This window comes from Pongo pygmaeus, chromosome 15, assembly GCF_028885625.2.
Source record: "Pongo pygmaeus isolate AG05252 chromosome 15, NHGRI_mPonPyg2-v2.0_pri, whole genome shotgun sequence".
Classification (NCBI taxonomy): domain Eukaryota; kingdom Metazoa; phylum Chordata; class Mammalia; order Primates; family Hominidae; genus Pongo; species Pongo pygmaeus.
In genome coordinates, this window is record NC_072388.2 from 48,830,129 (window position 1) to 48,850,188 (window position 20,060).

Below are 20,060 nucleotides of genomic sequence, written 5' to 3' on the forward strand. Positions count from 1 at the left end.
ATAAACGAAGCTACCTGAACTCTAAATTACTTAAAATATAACATAACATTTTGAGTCAGATGTTGACAACTTCTGGTGGGTGTGCTAAAAGTCTGGTTCTGAATGGCATAGCCAGTGCAAACTAGGCAAATTCTAAAGAACATAAAGTAAACACAATATAGTAAAGGTACCTTACTATATTATCTATTAGCACTAAATTTTATATCTTCTTGCTTTTCCCTGTGTAATCTTTATTTAAAAACTGGCTGCTAATCAGGATAACTGCGTGAAAATATTTTTATTTTAGAGATAGGGTCTCGCTCTGTCACTCAAGCTGGAGTGCAGTGGCACAATCTTGGCTCACTGCAGCCTTGACCTTAAGTGACCTTCCTACCTCAGCCTCCTGGGTAACTGGGACTACAGGGGCACTACAGGCCTGAGCCACCATGCCTGGCTATTTTTTGTAGTTTTTGTATGACGGAGTTTGCCATGTTGCTCAGGCTGGTCTTGGACTCCTGGTCTCAAGCGATCTGCCCACCTTGGCCCCCTAAGTGCTGGGATTGCAGGCATGAGCCATCATGCCCAGCCAAGCATATTTATATTTTAAAATGAGGCTTCTATACTACTCACAATAGCTATGATATGGAATCAACAGATTAAAGAAAATGTGGTATATATACACAATGGAACACTATTCGGCCATAAAAAAAGAATGAAAGCCTGTCGTTCAAGGCAACATGGATGAGCCCGGAGGACCTTATGTTAAGCAAAATAAATCAGACACAGAAAGAAAAATATAACATGTTCCCACTCATATATGAAAACTAAAAAAAAAAATGAACTCATGGAAGTAGAGAGTAGAACTGCAGGTATTAGTGGCTGGGAAGGATTGGGAGGAGGGAAAAACAGAGAGGTTGGTGTAGAAAAGCTTTTGATGGAATGATAATGATAGTGACATTTTTTGACAGACAGCTGTTACATGCAAGGCCTGTACCCTTTGCAACAGCCTGAGTTGTAAATGAGAAAAGAAAACCCATCTCACACAATATTCTATTCACTTAGCTGCTAAGGGCCTAGCATCCATACTAACTGACTTGACTGACTGACCTCAAACTAAACCAAGGTGAGAAAGTATCAGGAGTTGGAGAGGGGTGGTGGACTTGAAAATCTTCTTCCTGCCATTCCTCTTGTGATGGATTGCTAGTCCCCATTCTAGGCCTAAATAGTGACATAAGACTTTTACTTGCAGGGCAGACTAGTTAAAAACCGTGCTATGACCTTTCTTCTAAGCCCAAGAGTAGATGAGGTATTTTTAAGCACTAATGAATAATGTGCAAAATGTTTTGAAAATAGGTAATGTTCAAGATTCTTAAAAATAAAGCAAGAAATTAACATTAATTGTCTACCTGTAGAGATCAGACTCCAAAAGTGTCAGCTGACGTGCAATTTCTATTGGATGAAGTGTCATGAGATCAAATGTTTCAAACTGTCCTGGTTTGCTGATATGCCATTCAATTGGTGGAGGTGGACTTTCAAAGGTAATATTATGGCTTATTCCGTTTGCCTGAGCTTGCTTCTTCCTCCTGATGATTTTAGCGATTGACTCTACCCATTTTTTCATAGCTTTCCCTGGAAAAAGAACACATAAAGAAAAATGTCTTTTACTTGACAGACATGACTGCAAATCTTCATTTAATCCTTAACTTTCACCCAGCCTCAACAATTACCAACTCATGGACAATTTTTATTTTCTCTAACCCTACTCATGCCATCCTGTCACTTCCTAGGTTATTCTGAAACAAATCCGAGACATCGTATTTCATTCATATTTAAGCATCTTTAAAACACTCTTTAAAGTAATAACCACAACACCATTATCACACATAAAACTGACAACTTCTTAATACACTGTTATTTTCAAGTATTTTGTCACTGTTCACATTTCTCTGATTATTTTCCTTTTTTTTTTTTTTTTTTTTTTGAGACAGGGTCTTGCTCTGCGGCCCAGGTTGGAGTGCAGTGGCGCAATCTCAGCTTATTGCAACTTCCATGTTGCGGGCTCAAGTGATCCTCCCACCTCAGCCTCCCGAGTAGCTGGGAATGCACATACTACCACGCCTGGCTAATTTTTGTACTTTTTTTGAGATGGAGTCCCACTTTGTCACCCAGGCTGGAGAATAATGGCGTGATCTCGGCTCACTGCAACCTCCACCTCCTGGGTTCAAGCGATTCTCTTGCCTCAGCCTCCTGAGTAGCTGGGATTATAGGCGCACACTACCATGCTTGGCTAATTTTGTTGTATTTTTAGTACAGACGGGGTTTCACCATGTTGGCCAGGCTGGTCTCGAACTCCTGACCTCGTGATCTGCCTGCCTCGGCCTCTCAAAGTGCTGGGATTACAGGCGTGAGCCACCGCGCCCGGCCTAATTTTTGTATTTTTAGTAGAAATGGGGTTTATCCATGTTGCCCAAGCTGGTCTTGAACTCCTGGGCTCAAGTGATCTGCTTGCCTTGGCCTCCCAAAGTGTTGGGATTACAGGCATGAGCCACTGTGCCCGGCCATATTTTCTTATATTTAGTTTGAAAATGGATCTGAACAAGATTGCACATATTGCATTGAGTCAATGTGTCTCAAGTCTCCTTTAATCTACAGGTTACTGCTTTATTGCATATTTTTGCTTGCACTTTGTGGAAGAAATTGTCATTTGCCATGTTTTTCTGTCCTCTATATTTTCTGTAAGGCAGAGATATAGTGACTTGGTCTGATTCAGGATTAATTTTATGACACAAATACTTGCCAAGAATACTTCTAACAGGAGGCATATAATGTCCAGTTACCTTTTTGTGATAGTACCCATCCACTCATGATAATTCCCTAGGTTTGTTATTTTACTAGGAACTGAGAAATGGGATATTCTACCATTCCTTCTTCACTTAGTAGTGGAAATACTTCCACAAAAATAAACTTTTCCTCATGAACTATTTGGTTATTCTGAAGTATAACTAGTATAGAAAAGAACTTTGGACATTAACATAACCATTTACTTAATTTATTCTAATGTGTGTGTGTATTTTAGAAGCTTCTTAGATTGTGTCTAATCCAGTATTCTCATTTAGAATATAAATTTTTGTTTTTTGTTTGAGACAGGGTCTCACTCTGCCCAGGCTCGTGTGCAGTGTCGCAGTGTCGCGATTTTGGGTCACTGCAGCCTCGAGCTCTGGGCTTAAAAATGATCGCTTCACCTCAGCCTCATGAGTAGCTGGGACTACAGGCACATGCCACCATGCTTGGCTAATTTTCATATTTTTTGTAGAGACTGGGTTTTGCCATTTTGCCCAGACTGTTCTCAAACATCTGGACTCAAGCAATCAGCCCGCCTCTGCCTTCCAAAGTGCTGGGATATTCTAGGTGTGAGCCACTGCACTGGCCTAGAATACAACTTGAAAATGTAGTATTATGAAAATTTTAAGACACACATAAAAATGTATCATAAACATCTCAAAATAGAAATAAAGGAATAACATTCTTAACTTTAAATAATATTCCCCTTAAAGAACAAGTAGAACACGAAATAAGTTACACTTGTTATACTATTTGTAATGCCCTATAATGTCAGATAAAATATAAATGTTCTTGACTAAATAATATACATTTGATGACACATTTGTTTAAATGTTCATGGCCTAGGGTTTCATTTCTTGGGCTATGATTCTGAAACTTAAAATAGAAAACTCCTCTCTTTCAGATTTCAGAAATATACCAAAAACATTTCCAGAAGATGTAAATATTATAAGAAAGCTGTTAATCATTAAAAGAATAAGATTAAAGAAAGTAAGAAAACATAAAATTACACATATTTTTATTCAGTTGAAGAAATGGCAACCTTGCAATGAGATAAAAATAAACAGCTTAAATTTATTAAAGAGGACTTTTGACTTCTTTAAAAGAAATATTCTCCTCAAAAACTTGAAAAGGCGAAGTTCTGAGACCTCAGATGATTCTAAACATATATGAGTTTCTTGCCGTCTATAAAAAAATTCCAAATGTTATTTCAGCTTTTTAAAAATGAAAAATGCTGGCCAGGCATGGTGGCTCATGCCTGTAATCCCAGCACTTTGGGAAGCTGAGGCGGGTGGATCATCTGAGCTCAGGAGTTCGAGACCAGCCTGGCCAACATGGTGAAATACCATCTCTACTAAAAATATGAAAATTAGCCAGGCGTGATGTCATGTGCCTGTAGTCCCAGCTACTTGGGAGGCTGAGGCAGGAGAATCACTTGAACCTGGGAGGCGGAGGTTGCAGTGAGCTGAGATGGCACCACTGCACTCCAGCCTGGACAACAAAGCAAAGCTCTGTTTCAAAAAAAAAAAAGACAAAAAAAGTTTTAGTTTCTTAAAGTCACACAAATTTGAACATAAACTCTGTGCAATATAAGATTCAACCAAACCTTTATATAATATACCTCTTACACTTGAAATGAAGGATTCTAGTCTTTCAAGCAATTCCAAGTCTCTTTCAAAGTCATAAAAATGATGTTCAACCCAATGCCGAAATACATTTAAGATCCTGATAAAATGGAAAGAAACACATTTTAGCAAAACCTAAGTGTTCAATTACACTTCTTCCTTCTCTAATGCCATGATGATAGCTTTATATACAAGGGTCAACATAATACTCAAAGACTCTCTAATCTGTATTTAATTAATACCTTAAGCGCTTCAATGACAAGAGGAGAGTAGGTCTCCAAACTGTGTATTATTTATTAATAAAATGTATACTTTTAAAATATTTATAAGCATAAAAATAGTGGTTTCTGTGCTTCCCATTTATGTTAAGGAAAAGTACCCTTTCTTTATTCATATGTAGAAAACTTATGCTCTATATTACAAAAGCTATTTTAAGTTCATAAAAAGCATTTTTAAGATTTAAATTTTGGTACTTTTTCACTGAAAATGGAAAACCAACTAAGATGTACTGTATCTGGTTCTAAATTCAAGTGCTACCATCAAATTTCTTTCTTTTTTTTTGAGATGGAATTTTGCTCTTGTTGCCCAGGCTGGAGTGCAATGGTGCGATCTCAGCTCACTACAACCTCCAACTCCCAGGTTCAAGTGATTCTCCTACCTCAGACTCCCAAGTAGCTGCGATTATAGGCGCCCGCCACCATGCTGGGCTAATTTTTGTATTTTTAGTAGAGACGAGGTTTTACTATGTTGGCCAGGCTGGTCTCGAACTCCTGATCTCAGGTGATCCGCCCACCTCGGCCTCCCAAAGTGCTGGGCTTATAGGCATGAGCCACTGCGCCCAGCCTATCATAAAATTTCTATGTAATCTACACATATACTACAGTCTCTTATTTCATTTCAAAAGACAAAAATAGAACTGTTTTGTTTTACAGTATCACAAAAATGATTACCTATAACCTTGCAAAGAGAAATTTAATCAACTATGCAAATGGAAAGGAAAGTAAAGACAAGGGGAGAGGAAAGAGGAGGGAAATGGAGGAAGAAGGGAAAAGGAAAGGGAAGGAAGGAAACTAGTAGGCAAGCCATGGAGAGAAAATATTTGCAAAATGTTTATCTGACAAAGGACTGGCATTCAGTCCTACCCAATTTACTCCTACAACTCAGTAATAAAAAGACAAGTATCTCAACAAAAATTAGAGGCTTTGAACAGATTCTCCACAAAATAAGTATGAATGAAATACCACTACCTCCAGCAGTATGGCTAAGGCACAAAGACTGACATGACTAAACACTGGTGAGAATATGAAACAACTAGAACATTGTTGGTGAGAATGTTTGGGAAGTTTTGGCAGTTTCTTTCAAAACTAAACATACACATACTTTCTGATCCAGCCACTCCGCTCTGAGTTATTTACCCAAGAAAAGTGAAAAATATTCACAGTAAGACTGGTAAGATAAAGTTCACAGCGGCTTTATTCATAATAATAAAAAACGAGAAAAAGCCCATGTATCTTTCAATGGGAAAAATGAATAAACTGGTATATTCATATAATAAAACACAACCTCGCAATAAAATAAACCATTGATACACAAGTAAAACCATGGATGAAATTCAAAAGCATGTTGAGTGAAAGAAGACACAAAATTGAGTTTGTAAGAATGCATTTATTAAGACTCTAAAACAGGTAAAACTAATCTATGGAAGGAGAAATTGGAACACTGCCCTTGGGCAGTGGGAACAAAAACTGATGAGAAGGAACATAAGTGAACTTTCTGGGGTGTAGTAACATTCCATATCTTGAAAGGCGTTTGGATTATAGAGATACATGTATTTGTTAAAACTCAACAAAAGTACACTTAAGATGTGTGTATCTTTTATCTTCAGCGGCAGCAAGAAAAAAATGTATTTAATTATATGCACATTTTAGAACAAAAGAAAAACAAACACTGAACTGTTAATGACATACAAGTTGAAGTATTTAAGGAGTGTACTTCAAAATTCATACAAAAATGAACTGATAGATGAATGATAAATGAACAGATATATGAATAGATATGAATAGATGAATACATATCTAGGTGGTGGGTTTATGGGTGTTCATTGTAAAATTCTCAATTTTGCTGTATGTTAAAATTTTTCATAATAAAATGTTAGAAAAATTACTACCACCCATTTTACTAGAAATCTTTCAATATTTATATAACAGGTTTAATAACTTGGCTTGGATTTCAGTTTTCCACTCCATCCAATTCCATATAGGTAATCTCATCTACTACTTGTGATACAATGCCTACATTCCTCTCAGGTCAATGTCCTTATCTGTGTCCTCAGCACACCATTCTCATTTCTGCCTTCTTGTCTTTGTTCATACTATTTCTCATGACCCTGAATACCTACAGTCACCTTTCTACCTATCTAAAGCCTATAGATCCTTTAGGGGCAATCTCAGATTTTACCTTCTCCAAGATGCCTTCCCTAATTACTCTGGCCTAATCTTTGCTATTCCTGAAATTTTATAGGGATGTATTTTTCTAAGTCACTTAAGCACTCCAAGTAGAACAATATATAACTGTTTCATGTGTCTTTTTCCCCCAGTAAAGTCCCCAGTAAAGCCATAATATCATGACAGTCTGTTATTTTTGTACTTAGCATAGTTATAAGTACAGGACTGAGAACAGAGCAAATGCTTAGAAATACATAAAGAGCTTATATGACTGAGAATCGAAGATCATACTCCCACCCCCTACCCCACCCGATAGCAACCTCATAAACGTATGTGCCATATCAAGGGATTTAATGTGAGTGTAGATAAGTACAAATGCATCACCGCTAGCAGAAAAAAATTAATTACTTATTTATTGCTGATACATAAATAATCTCATCTTCTTATACAAAGAATGACGTTAAAAGTTTTGGTGAAAGACATATAGCTGGGAGCACTATCATTCTTCTAAAACTGCATTTATTTGTGGCAATTATCCTGGGAAATAAATAACTAATATACTCAGTTCCAAAATTACAATTTACTGGTCAATAGTAATCAAGGAAACTTGAAATTTAGAGAGAAAAAAAAATTTAGATTATATATAATTAATAAGATAACTTGGTTTCCAATGGAAAGGGGCGGATAATACTTTGGTTACTTGGACTGTAAAGAGGGCTAATTGAAGGCGTTTCCAATTTTCAATGCTTAGTGGTACACACACACACATACACACACACACAGGCTAAGAAAGTCAGACATGAGTCTGAATCTTGTCCTGCCACACTCTTTATATAACTTAGCTCAAATTACTTCATCTTGCTAGGTTTCAATTTCCTTATATATAAAGTAGGAATAGTAATCATGTTGTAAGAATGAGATAAAAAAGATATAGCATTTAGGGTAATCCCTGGCACACAGTAGTATTTATTAACTGGAACCTTCTCTAATCAAATACATTTTTAGAAATTATTGCAATTAAAGTAACAAATGTCTATATATTTTGTGAGAGATAAGTGGGAAAAGGGCTAGAACTTCCACAAATATTATAAATTGTAAAAAAGCCAGGATTACTATATGATCGCAAAGGGAAATGAAGGAAAAAAGCGTGAAAAAAGGTTGACAGCAGGCAAGCTCATATGAAATTTTATAATTTTTACTTACAATAAAAAATAGGTATCCTGCTATGTAAGCATAACATATCACATGCCAGAGATATGTGATGCAAACATAGGATATTTAAATAGTTGAATTTCTTCAGGGTATTTAAGAATAGCTTCACTGAGAAAGAACTCTTTTAGTTTAACTTAACTCCTGTGAAGTTAAAAATATTACCTATATTTGAATTAAAAGCTGAGAGCTTTTGTGTTAACTATATATTGAAAACTGACACATAAAATATGTGTGTGTGTGTGTGTATATATATATATATATATGTAAAAAATATTCAAGCCAAACCTAAGTTGTACTGGTTGGACGTATTCCTTGCGAAATCTTTTAAGGTCTGCACTGATTGGCTGCTCGCCTTTCTCTATTGCCAATTTGTCTGCGTCAGTAGGTTCTGGCTCTGGAATTTCAAACCTAAGAAGAAAAGCAAAAGGAGAAAAATCTGTTCATACATAATGAAAATACAAGGAGGAAAACAGCAAGCAACCTTCTTTCCTGCCACTTTCACAAAAAGTGGATTACTGTTAAACTTCCCTTGAGGTATGATATACTACAAAAAACTGTCCTTTGGCTATACAAAACTAAGGTTTTGCATTCTTACTTTTATAAAAACTAAAGTTTTGTCTTTTAGCACTGATAATACAGAAAAGGTCCAGGGAAAAGAGCCAAGGAAAGAATTCATAAGGAATTTAAAGAACATGACAGAAATTGCTTATCTAATAATGTCTTTAATATTTATATTATTAAAATGAAAGTAGGCTAATAAATTTATTTAAATGAGTACAAATTCAAAGAGAGGGCCAAAACTGAATATTTAACAATATTTAAATAATTTACCTAAGTGGATAAGATGAAGATAAAAAACCTTGCTCAAACATAGGAAATACAGCTAAACTATAAGTCTAACGTGTGCTTTCCTTATTCTGGACATGGAAACAGAACTAAGTAGATCTTCACAGCACATTACACTGACTCAGTCTGGTAAATTTAGTCTGATAAAACAACATAGTGATAGAGACCTAGAATTATATCTTGATAATACAGTTAATAAGCTTTGGTATAATAATAAGTTTCAGTAAGTTTTAAAACGTAAAACTAAAAATCATTTTGGAGTCCGGATTCTACATTTTAAACTATAAAACATTTAAAATGCCACTATAATACTAGGTAAAAAAAATTCAACCCAACACTAATTTTTAAAAGTTAATCATAATAAAGGAATTGCTGATTTTTTAGGTTTAATAATGATATCTGATTATTAAAAATGAGCCCGTATTTTCTAGAGATACATAGAAAAATATTTATAGATGAATTATGTTGTCTAGGATCTACTTCAAAATAATCACGAGGTGGGGTGTTTAAATTTGTAGGGAAACAGATGAAACAATGAGATGATAATTACTGAAGGTGGTTGATGAATAAATGGGTTTATTATATTCTTGTATCTGCTCTTGTATATGTTTTGAAAGTTTTCATAACAAGTTTGTTTTAAAAGTGGAAAGTATTTGGCAAAGTAGTCTACGGTCCAAAAAAAAAAAATAGTGGTAAGTAGAAAAGTCTCTTTTAAGAAAGTATCGTTTTATTACACAGAACAATATTCATTAAAATATAGTGCTTTCATCCTCTAAATTAGTCTTTCTGATTACCACTTGAAATATTTCTAAGAGCTGAAAAGATCTCTGTTATAAACAGATTTTAGGGAGTACTCCATTTGAAGAGAATAGTAATACTGCCAATTTAATGCCAAATAAAGTATGTCCAATAATTAACTTGAGTATTTATTAGGTACTAGGCCCTTTACAAAATAGTTAATTTTTCACAAAATGTCAATATAAGTGAAATACATATTTTTCTTACCGTTCAATCAGTAAGCTCAGCAATTCCTGTGGTTTACAAAATGAACGATATGTGGTAAGAAAAGTACGAACAAAATTGGGATCTGAAAAGGCAGAGCATAAAATAGGTTTCATGTTTAATGTATTCAGTTTAATTAACTCAAAGTATCATATTTGGAGGCCTTCCTCCCTTTTTCTTTTTACTTTGGCTCCTCAGATTGTGGCTTTTCCTGACAATCATGGTACTGGCAGGATACCATGGTATCCCTGCCATACACAGAGAAATACTGATAGAGAATATGCTATGGTATATTCTTAATAAGCGAGGATTGTTTTCAAATTTGAAATTCATGAATATGGCTGGGTGCGGTGGCTCACGCCTATAATCCCAGCACTTTGGGAGGCCGAGGTGGGCGGATCACGAGGTCAGGAGATCGAGACCATCCTGGCTAACACGGTGAAACCCCGTCTCTACTAAAAATACAAAAAAAAAAAATTAGCCGGGCATGGTGGCTGGCACCTGTAGTCCCAGCTACTCGGGAGGCTGAGGCAGGAGAATGGCATGAACCCAGGAGGCGGAGCTTGCAGTGAGCAGAGACAGTGCCACTGCACTCCAGCCTGGGCAACAGAGTGAGACTCTGTCTCAAAAAAAAAAAAAAATTCATGAATATATATATTTTATGAATATTTATTCAATAATTAATGAAGTTAACAATATTACCTTTTTAGACATTTAATTCCTTCTCTTATTCCTTTTGTTTTTGCAGTATTTTTATATTTTGGAGGCAATCCATTTTTTCCCCAAGCCTCAAATATTTTTGAGCATTCTTAAAAAGCTTTGGGTCCCAGGCCCTAGGTCAGCAGTTGTAATGAGTTTCACATACCTGCATACATATGGTATGTTAACCTTTCAATTAATTTCACTACAGTTCCTCCTTTAATAATGGGGATGCCACTTCTACTTTGCAAGTTGTCTTCAAAAACAATGTTTTCCTCAGAGTCTTTTACTACAAAACGATATACTTCAGGACTTGGTAATCTCAGTGGTTGCTCATTTTCTTCTTTCAATAATACTGAATCTAACATTCGATCTAGAGTACTACGATAATGAAGAGAAATAAGGGCTGCCATCCAGTTGTTTTTTTCTTCAGCAGACTTAGCAGCAAATATTATGCTGTTCTCATCTTTGGATACTAATTCAAATGCATGCTTGTACTCACAAGTATCTTCTTTATCACAAATTTGTATTTTCCTCATGACAAATTTTTCTTTTAACCTGTATTCTGCACTACTGTAACCTGGAAGCCGAGTCTGGCCATGATTAGGTTTACAACTGATCATTAAGCCATCAAACAGAAAAATATGCCGTTCATGTTTGGCACCGATTCTTGTCAATGGTCCCTCCATAATGAATTCATTACAACACTGTCCAATATCTTTGCCTTCCCATCCATCGATATTTTTCTGAATTTCATTCATTTTTTTGATAGCCAGGTGTTTGCTTCTTAATTGATGACTATAAAAAGGGCAAACAGGATCTCTAAAAAAACAAACAATATAGCTTATTCAATGGCTAGCAACCCAAATGGTTTCAAGCATAAACCATCTCAAATCAAGTGAGTAAAATATTAAATAACCAGTAGCTTTTACACACAGCATTTAGTTCTAACTTTGCCGCTAAATAATACATCCCACAATTTCATTATTATGAAAGAGAAGTACTATCGGCTCTATAAGAACTAAAATTACAAAAAATTCTAAATTTCTTTCATAGATTATATTTTTAAACATTTATTAAGTCTATCCTAATAATATAACAATGCTAATCTTTTTTTTTTTTTTTTGAGACGAAGTCTCGCTCTTGTCCCCCAGGCTGGAGTGCAATGGCACGATCTTGGCTCACTGCAACCTCCCCCTGCCAGGTTTAAGTGATTCTCCTGCCTCAGCCTCCCAAGTAGCTGGGATTACAGGTGCCTGCCACCACGCCGGGCTAATTTTTGTATTTTTAGTAGAGACGGGGTTTCACCATGTTGGCCAGGCTGGTCTCCAACTCCTGACCTCAGGCGATCCGCCCACCTTGGACTCCCGAAGTGCTGGGATTATAGGCGTGAGCCACCGCGCCCAGCCAACAATGCTAATCTTAAGACTAGGCTGGGTTGGCCAGGTGCAGTGGCTCAGACCTGCAATCTCAGCACTCCGGGAGGCCAAAGCAGGCAGATCACCTGAGCCCAGGAGCTCAAGACCAGCCTGGGCAACATAGCAAAACCCTATTTCAACAAAAAATACAAAAATTAGGCAGGTGTGGTGGCATGTGCCACCCAACTACTCGAGTCCCAGCTACTCCAGAGGGTTGAGGCAGGAGGACTGCTTGAGCCCAGGAGGTTGAGGCTGCTGTGAGCTGAGATCACATCACTGCACTCCAGCCTGGGCAACCAAGTGAGACCCTGTCTCTTAAAAAAAAGAAAAAAAGGCTGGGTGTGGTGGCTCACACCTATAATCCGAGCACTTTCGGAGGCTGAGGTCAGGAGTTTGAGACCAGTCTGGCCAACGTGGTAAAACCCCGTCTCTACTAAAAATACAAAAATTAGCTGGGCATGGTGGTGGGCTCCTGTAGTCCCAGCTACTTGGGAGGCGAAGGCAGGAGAATCACTGGAACCCTCAGGACGCTAAGGTTGCAGTGAGCTGAGATTACACCACTGCACTCCAGCCTGGGCAAGAGAGACTGCTTCTCAAGAAAAAAAAAAAAAAGGAAAGGAAAGGAAAAGGAAAAAAAGAAAGGAAAAGACCAACATAAAAGTATATAAAAGTATGACAAGCACAACTTTCAAGAATGTAACTATCACAATAAATCACACTTCTTTGAAAACTAGGCATCAGAGACAGCAAAGTAAGCAGAGGCATTCACATTTTCAACACTTTGGAATTACCCAGGTCGACGTCTAGGCGAATACTGCTTGTAAATTCGGTCCATGCTACCTTGGAGATTCATGAGAGCAGTAATAGCTTGGTTCAAACATTCTCTGTCTTCTTGTTCTTCACTACATGCTTTCAATTGCTAAGAAAAAACAGAAAGAAAAATCAAAACTGCATTGTTTGATTCTTCCCCCAACTTTCTAGTAAGAGAAAGCAGCAACGAATATTATCAACTCTAAGTTAATTTTATATATACTTAATAAAAACAGCTATAATTTTATATATACCTACTGACCTCTCAAACCAACCCTCTTTCTTTTTTTTTTTTTTTTTGAAACAGGATCTCACTCACTGTGGCCTTGAGCTCCTGGGTTCTAATGATTCTCCACTCTCAGCCTCTCAAGTAGCTGAGACCACAGGTGAATAGCCACCACACCCAGCTAATTTTTAAAATTTCTGTAGAGACAGGGTCTCGCTATGTCTCCCAGGCTGATCTTGAACACCTGCTCAAGCTATCCTTCTGCCTCTGCCTCCCAAAGTGCTGAGATTAGAGGTGTGAGCCACCAGGCCTGGCCCAACCCTCTTTCTATAAACATAAACACAATACAGATATAAACTAACATGAACATAGTAAACAGGAAAAAAAAAAAGCAACTGTAAAAACCATTTGGACATTTTATTTTTATTTTTTATTTTTTTGAGACAGGGTCTCACTCACTCCGTCACCCAGGGTGGTGTACAGTGGCAGGGCTAACTGCAGCCTCGATCTCCTGGGCATAAAGCCTCCCGAGTAGCTGGGACCACAGTTGCATGCCACCACATCCAGCTAATTTTTTTATTTTTATTTTTTGTAGAGATAGGGTCTCACTAGGCTGGTCCCAAACTCCTGCGCTCAAGCTATCCTCCCATCTCTGCCCCCCAAAGTGTTGAAATTACAGGTGTGAGCCACTGTGCCAGGCCATATTTTCCAAACATATTAAAAAAGTTTACTACATCTAAAGCATGAAGCTTACAACTTACTTTTATTCATTAGCAACTATGAATAGAGAAAATAAGATAAATAACTATAAACTATTTCATATTCTCTAATGATTACTTTGTTTTAGCAATTTCAAAAAGTTTACAAATCTTTGTTATATAACATAATCAAGTGTACTAACCTTAACACTTCAATCCATCATAAACTTTTCCATAAACAGCATCTCTCAAAGGATTCCACTGCTATTTTTTACAACATGAGATGTCAAGAAACCATGAAAATTAACATTCTATCTCAACCTTTAGAAGATTTAGAAACTGACTTAATCCCTAAAACTCTGGTTCTATTTCATTTGCCCCAAAATTTTCTCTTGTATTTCACTCTCAGAAAGAAAGCAGATTTACTTATAATAAATAATTCAGATTGGATTGGATTGTGCTCCAATGTTTTGAATTTTTTTTTTTTTTTTTTTTTTTTTTTTGTGAGACAGGGTCTCACTCTGTCACCCAAACTGGAGTACAGTGAAGTGATCATGGCTCACTGCAGCCTTGCCCCAACCTCCTGGACCCAAGTGATCCTTCCATCTCAGCCTCCCAAGTAGCTAGAACTACAGATGTGTGCCACCATACTTGGCTAATTTTTTTTTTTAATTTTTCTGTAGAGATGGGGTCTCGCTATGCTGCCCAAGCTGCTCTCAAACTGTTTTAATCTTTTTGAAAGAAGAGTTCAAAGTGGAGCATCATATAGATATTATGTATATTATGTATTTATAAATATATATTTATGCAAGGATATGGGGAATTATGATCACTTCAGAAAATTTTTAAAAACTTAAATCTATTTTGTGATCTTAAACTAACTTATTAGAGATTTTGTGATAAATTAAAATTTTCCTTATATTCCAAGAGCAATCTCAAAAGCATTCAGCAATGGTTCCCTTTCCTCAGCAAAGAACTGGATATTGTTTGAGAACTTTGTCCATTACCTTTTATTTATATGTCTTAGAAATTATTCTCTATATGAAGCACAGAGCCATTTGATTTTATTTCGAGACACATGTAGAGGTCTTGTCATCAAGAGATTAGCAACATAAATAATGTAAATGACTATCATTAGAAGTAATACCTTAATCTCTAGAGTAAGCAATAGAAAGGATGGAAGCAAAGTCAAAATATCATAGAAAGTTTGAAAAAGGATCTGTGCTTGGTTATTCTGACTTCTACAGGTGAAAGTTACTGGCAAAATCACTTATTTTGCTGCTTTAAAGATTTCTTACAGAAAGAGTCTTCTCAGTTCCACTCTAAAATTTCTTTAATAAATATGAATGTTGATGATATCAAATGCTTAATTAGAACTGTTTTATTCTTATTGTTTTTGCTGATCCAAATATCTAAATTATCACCAGTAGTGATATTCTACCAAAAAGGTATGAGGATACCAAATTTTCATTGTCTACTTGGTCTTAAGGTTGCTCAAACTCTTCCACGTGTCATTTTTAAATAACCATGTAATAATTATAAGCTATAAAGGAGAACAAAATTGAGGATATTTAGAGTGGGATTTCCTGGTAATGGAAGTATATTAAACAATGGCTCTGTTTGGCATAATAATCCGATAATTTGCTAAATATTTCTTGAATTTTCAGCAGTGAGATTTGATAAACATCATATTAATGAATATCCAACTAATATTCTACAGATACTCAAAAGAATGTGTTCCAAAATCTTACACAGAAATTACTGGGCCAGGCAAGGTGGCTCACACTTGTAATCCCAACATACTGGGAGGGCAAGGCGGGCAGATCATTTGAGCCCAGGAGTTCAAGACCAGCCTGACCACATGGAGAAACCCTGTCTCTACAAAAAATACAAAAATTAGCCGGGCGTGGTGTTGGTGCACATGTAGTCCCAGCTATTTGGGAGGCTGAGGTGGGAGGATGACCTGAGCATGGGAGGTAGAGAATACAGTGAGCTGAGATTGTGCCATTACACTCCAGCCTGGGTGACAGAGTGAGACTCTGTCCCCCACAAAAAAATGAAAATAAAAATAAAAAATAAAAATACAAAAAAAAATTATCTGGACGTGGTGGTGCACGCCTGTAATCCTGAGCTACTCGCGAGGCTGAGGCATGAGAATCACTTGAACCTAGGAGGTGGAGATTGCAGTAAGCCAAGATCGCACCACCGCACTCCAGCCTGGGTGATAAGGTGAGACTCTGTCTCCAAAAAAAAAAAGAAAGAAAGAAAAAGAAAAGAAAAATTATTGTACTGAACTATGTGCAAATAAGTAATGCACTTTCATGCCCCCATTCGCTTTCTACACATCAGTCTCTGACCTCCTTATCCACTTGGTGAATTTAGCCACTAGGATACAGTTGAAATGCTTCCTCTTGAAGATGCCTTCTGATTATGTCTTTTCCCTCTTAAAATTTTTTCTTTTGAAATATCAAATTTATAGAAAAGTTGTAAAAGTAACACAAATAACTCCTGTAATACTCTGAATCACCAATTTTTAACATTTTGTCACATGCTTCATCATTCTGTGTGCCAGTGTGTGCAGAACCTTTTTTTAGTAGTTTGTGATACTATCCATTCAGTTCCTTCCAGAGGAAGGGGGACTACGGCTGAATGGTTTTGTGGTAGTTTTTGGAATATAAGGAAAAGTCAAATGTATCACAAATTACTCTCAAATAGTATCATTCTCCTTTACTCCTTTAATATTTCTCATGGCTCATCTTACAACAAGGATTTTCTTTTACAGAATCACAGTATAGTGATCAACTTCACGAAATTTAACACCGAGTAATCGACTGCGTAATCTAATCCATAGTGTATATTCCAATTTTGCCAACTGTTTTAATAACATCCTTTAAGGTAATATTTTCCCCTAAAACAGGAACTGGTCAGTGAAGCACTAAATTGTCATGTTTCTATTGTCTTTTTTATTCTGGAGAGTTCCTAAGCATTTGTCTTTCATGACTCCCGCAAATAAATAAGGACACATACACACGCACACACACTGTTCTCTCTCTCAGTAAGACAAATACCCAAAACCAATATGTATTTTTTTTTTACTTCACTGAACAAAGGAAAAATCAGTAGGAATTTTTTTCTGCCTTCCCTAAGCAGAGCTAGTAACTCCTGCTTCATTGATCTCATAGTACTACCTCTATTAGGCTCTTATAATATTGTAATTATTTGTTTGACATCTATTTTCTTCACTAAATTGTGAACATCTTAATGCCTAGGGACATGTTTTATTCCTTTTCAGTTTACCTGCATGTGGTAGGTGCTCACTAGGTGGTTGTCAGAAGTAACTGAAATAAATGACTACTGTATGATTTTAAGTATTTAGACCAATAATGAATGGTTTTTGAGCTCTGCTCTGTGCACGCTCTTTTATGCATTAGCTTATTTAATTTTTATTACAACTCTGTAACACGAGGTACTATAATCATATGTTACAGATGAAGGAAATGAGGCACAGAGAAATTAAGTAATTTGCCCAATATAAATAGGAGAGTTTATATCCAAACCCAGGAGCTCTGACCCCAAAGTCTCTGCTTTTTTGCTACACTAATACCCCGTGGCTCTACAATGACACCAGACACAGCTACGCAAAACACTGGTCTGTGTCTAAATCTGATGACCATTGAGTTGAAAGGGATTCTTTCTATGTTGAAAACAAACTGGATAACTACTGAGTTTAAGAAATAAAATGAAAATGGAAAAGAGGTCAAACAGAAAAGATACCCTTGCTATATATGCTTAAAATTAAAAATAAAAGTGACTGTTTATTAATGGGTAATATCATTTCTTTTTCTTTGAGATAAAGTCTCACTTTGTCTACTAGGCTGGAATGCAGTGGCACGATCTCGGTTCACTGCATCCTCGATGTCCCAGGTTCAAGCGATCCTCTTGCCTTAACCCCCAGACCCCCGAGTAGCTTGGACTACAGGCATGGCCACCACACCCAGCTAATTTTTGAATATTTTGTAGAGATGGGGTTTGGCCATGTTGCCCAGGCTGGTCTCAAATTCCTGAGCTCCAGCAATCCACCTTCCTTGGCCTCCTAAAGTGCTAGGATTACAAGCATGACCCACCGCGCTTAGCTTTAATGGGTAGTATCTTATGAACCTAGCTGAAGAATATATTCCTTGCTACCTGATACTCATCATTATCCTTAGTTGTCCATAAGTGTATCCTGTCCAAGATTTTACATTTCATTTGTTTTTTCTTAACTCTGTGTGAGACTTCACTGAAATATTTACCCTGCTTTTCTTGAAACTCCTACCAAATGCTACATCTACTATGGACATATGCGCCCATAGCAAGGGGAATTTCAACAAATTATGAATTTGTCTCTAATTCACTGTACTAGGAGTTCAGTCTAGGTGTGAAATAAAACATGTAATCAATTCTTTTTTATTAGTAATAAACTCTCTAGATTTTCATAAGAGTGGAGTTGGTAATTTGGTGGGAAATTAAATCCATTAAAACCTATGACTAGGCTGGGCACACGGGCTCATGCCTGTAATCTCTCCACTTTGGAAGGTCAAGGCAAGAGGATCACTTGAGGCCAGAAGTTTGAGATCAGCTTGGGCAACATAGCGAGACTCCTTCTCTAAAAAGAAATAACCTAAAAACCCCAAAACAAACAAACAAAAAACCCATGATCATATTTCTTTGCGTGCTTTTTTAAAAAAACACTAACTTTTAAAAAAAAAACACATAAGAAAGTTAACTGCTATTAACTTTCTTTCATATGTACCTGAATCATATGTCAGTACTGAAAAAGTAAATATGTAGTAAAATCCTCTTCATGGTCTTTTTTAAGAGTTGAGAGATTTCTTTCAAAAGAGATTGCAAGCTCTTTATGTTATGAATATACTCACACACACACACACAAAGAATGACAAAGCAAGCCTGGGCAACATGACAAAACCCCTTCTCTACAAAAAATAAAAAAACAAAAATTAGCTGGGTATGGTGGCATGCTCTTGTAGTTCTAGCTACTCGGGAAGCTGAGATGGGAGGACTGATTGAGGCTGGGACGTCAAGGCTGCAGTAAGCCATGAATGGGCTACTGCACTCCAGCCTGGGCGACAAGAGTGAGACTCTGTCTAAAAAAAACAGGAATGATAACAAGCAAATGTTGCATAATGTTAACAACTGGTAGCCAGGCGCAATGGCTCACACCTGTAATCCCAGCACTTTGGGGGGCTGAGGCAAGAGGATCACCTGAAATCAGGAGTTTGAGACCAGCCTGGCCAACATGGTGAAACCCAGTCTCTACCGAACAATACAAAAATTAGAATGGCGTGGTGGTGTGCACCTGTAATCCCAGCTACTTGGGAGGCTGATGTGGGAGAATCGCTTGAACTCAGGAGGTGGGGGTTGTAGTGAGCTGAGATCTCACCACTGCACTCCAGCCTGGGCAACAGAGTGAGACTCTGTCTCAAAAAAAAAAGAAAAAAAAAGTGAGTCCAGGTGAAGGGTGCTCACCACTATTTCTGTAACTTTTTTCTGTTTTTCAAAGTAAAAGGTAAAAAAAATTACCTATAAACTCTATTGTTTCATATTGAAATACTGGTTGATCTTCCTCAATGAACCTCACTGAAGTTATTACTAAGTTTTCCTGTTAAGCTTTAAACTAAATTAATTCCTCTTGAGAGAGAATAATTTTTATTCTTTCCATTACTGAATTCCCAAGGAATGACCAGGGAGTTAGGAGAGTAAGAGAACATTACTTGCCTTTGAATAAACCAGTTCTGAAATGAGAGAGTTAACATGTCCTTAGTAAAAAATGACAGACATAGATTATTTTCTGAGACAAGGTCTTGCTCTGTTGCCCAGGCTGGAGTGCCATGGTGTGATCTCAGTTTATTACAGCCTCCAATTCCTGGGCTCAAGTGATCTTCTCATCTCAGTCTCACAAGTAGCTGTGACTACTGGCATGCATTACCACGCTCAGCTAATTTTAAATATTTTTGTAGAGATGAGGTCTCACTATATTGCCCAGGCTGGTCTCAAACTCCTGGGTTCACGCCATCCTTTCACCTCAGCCTCCCAAAGTGCTGGGATTACAGACATGAGCCACCATGCCTCGCCTATGTACCTTCTTAGAGAAATGTCTAAGTCCTTTGCTCATTTTTTTAGTCATTTTGTTTTTGTTGTTGAGTTGTAGGAGTTCTTTATGTATTCTGCATATTAATCTTTTAACAGATATATAATTTACA

General features: G+C 36.9%; 1 protein-coding gene across 4 annotated transcripts in view; it reads right to left on the minus strand.

Annotated features, from left to right (window-relative positions):
* Positions 1-20,060, minus strand: part of SOS2 (SOS Ras/Rho guanine nucleotide exchange factor 2) — a 113,734-nt gene that overhangs the window by 30,946 nt on the left and 62,728 nt on the right. For all 4 annotated transcript variants that reach the window (XM_054447619.2, XM_063651198.1, XM_063651199.1 and 1 more), the window contains 6 exons: positions 12,858-12,985; positions 10,815-11,470; positions 9,953-10,034; positions 8,387-8,509; positions 4,442-4,545; positions 1,386-1,608 (listed from right to left, as the gene is read on the minus strand). In XM_054447619.2, the coding sequence (XP_054303594.2) occupies positions 1,386-1,608; positions 4,442-4,545; positions 8,387-8,509; positions 9,953-10,034; positions 10,815-11,470; positions 12,858-12,985 (1,316 nt within the window). The remainder of the gene's footprint in view (positions 1-1,385; positions 1,609-4,441; positions 4,546-8,386; positions 8,510-9,952; positions 10,035-10,814; positions 11,471-12,857; positions 12,986-20,060) is intronic.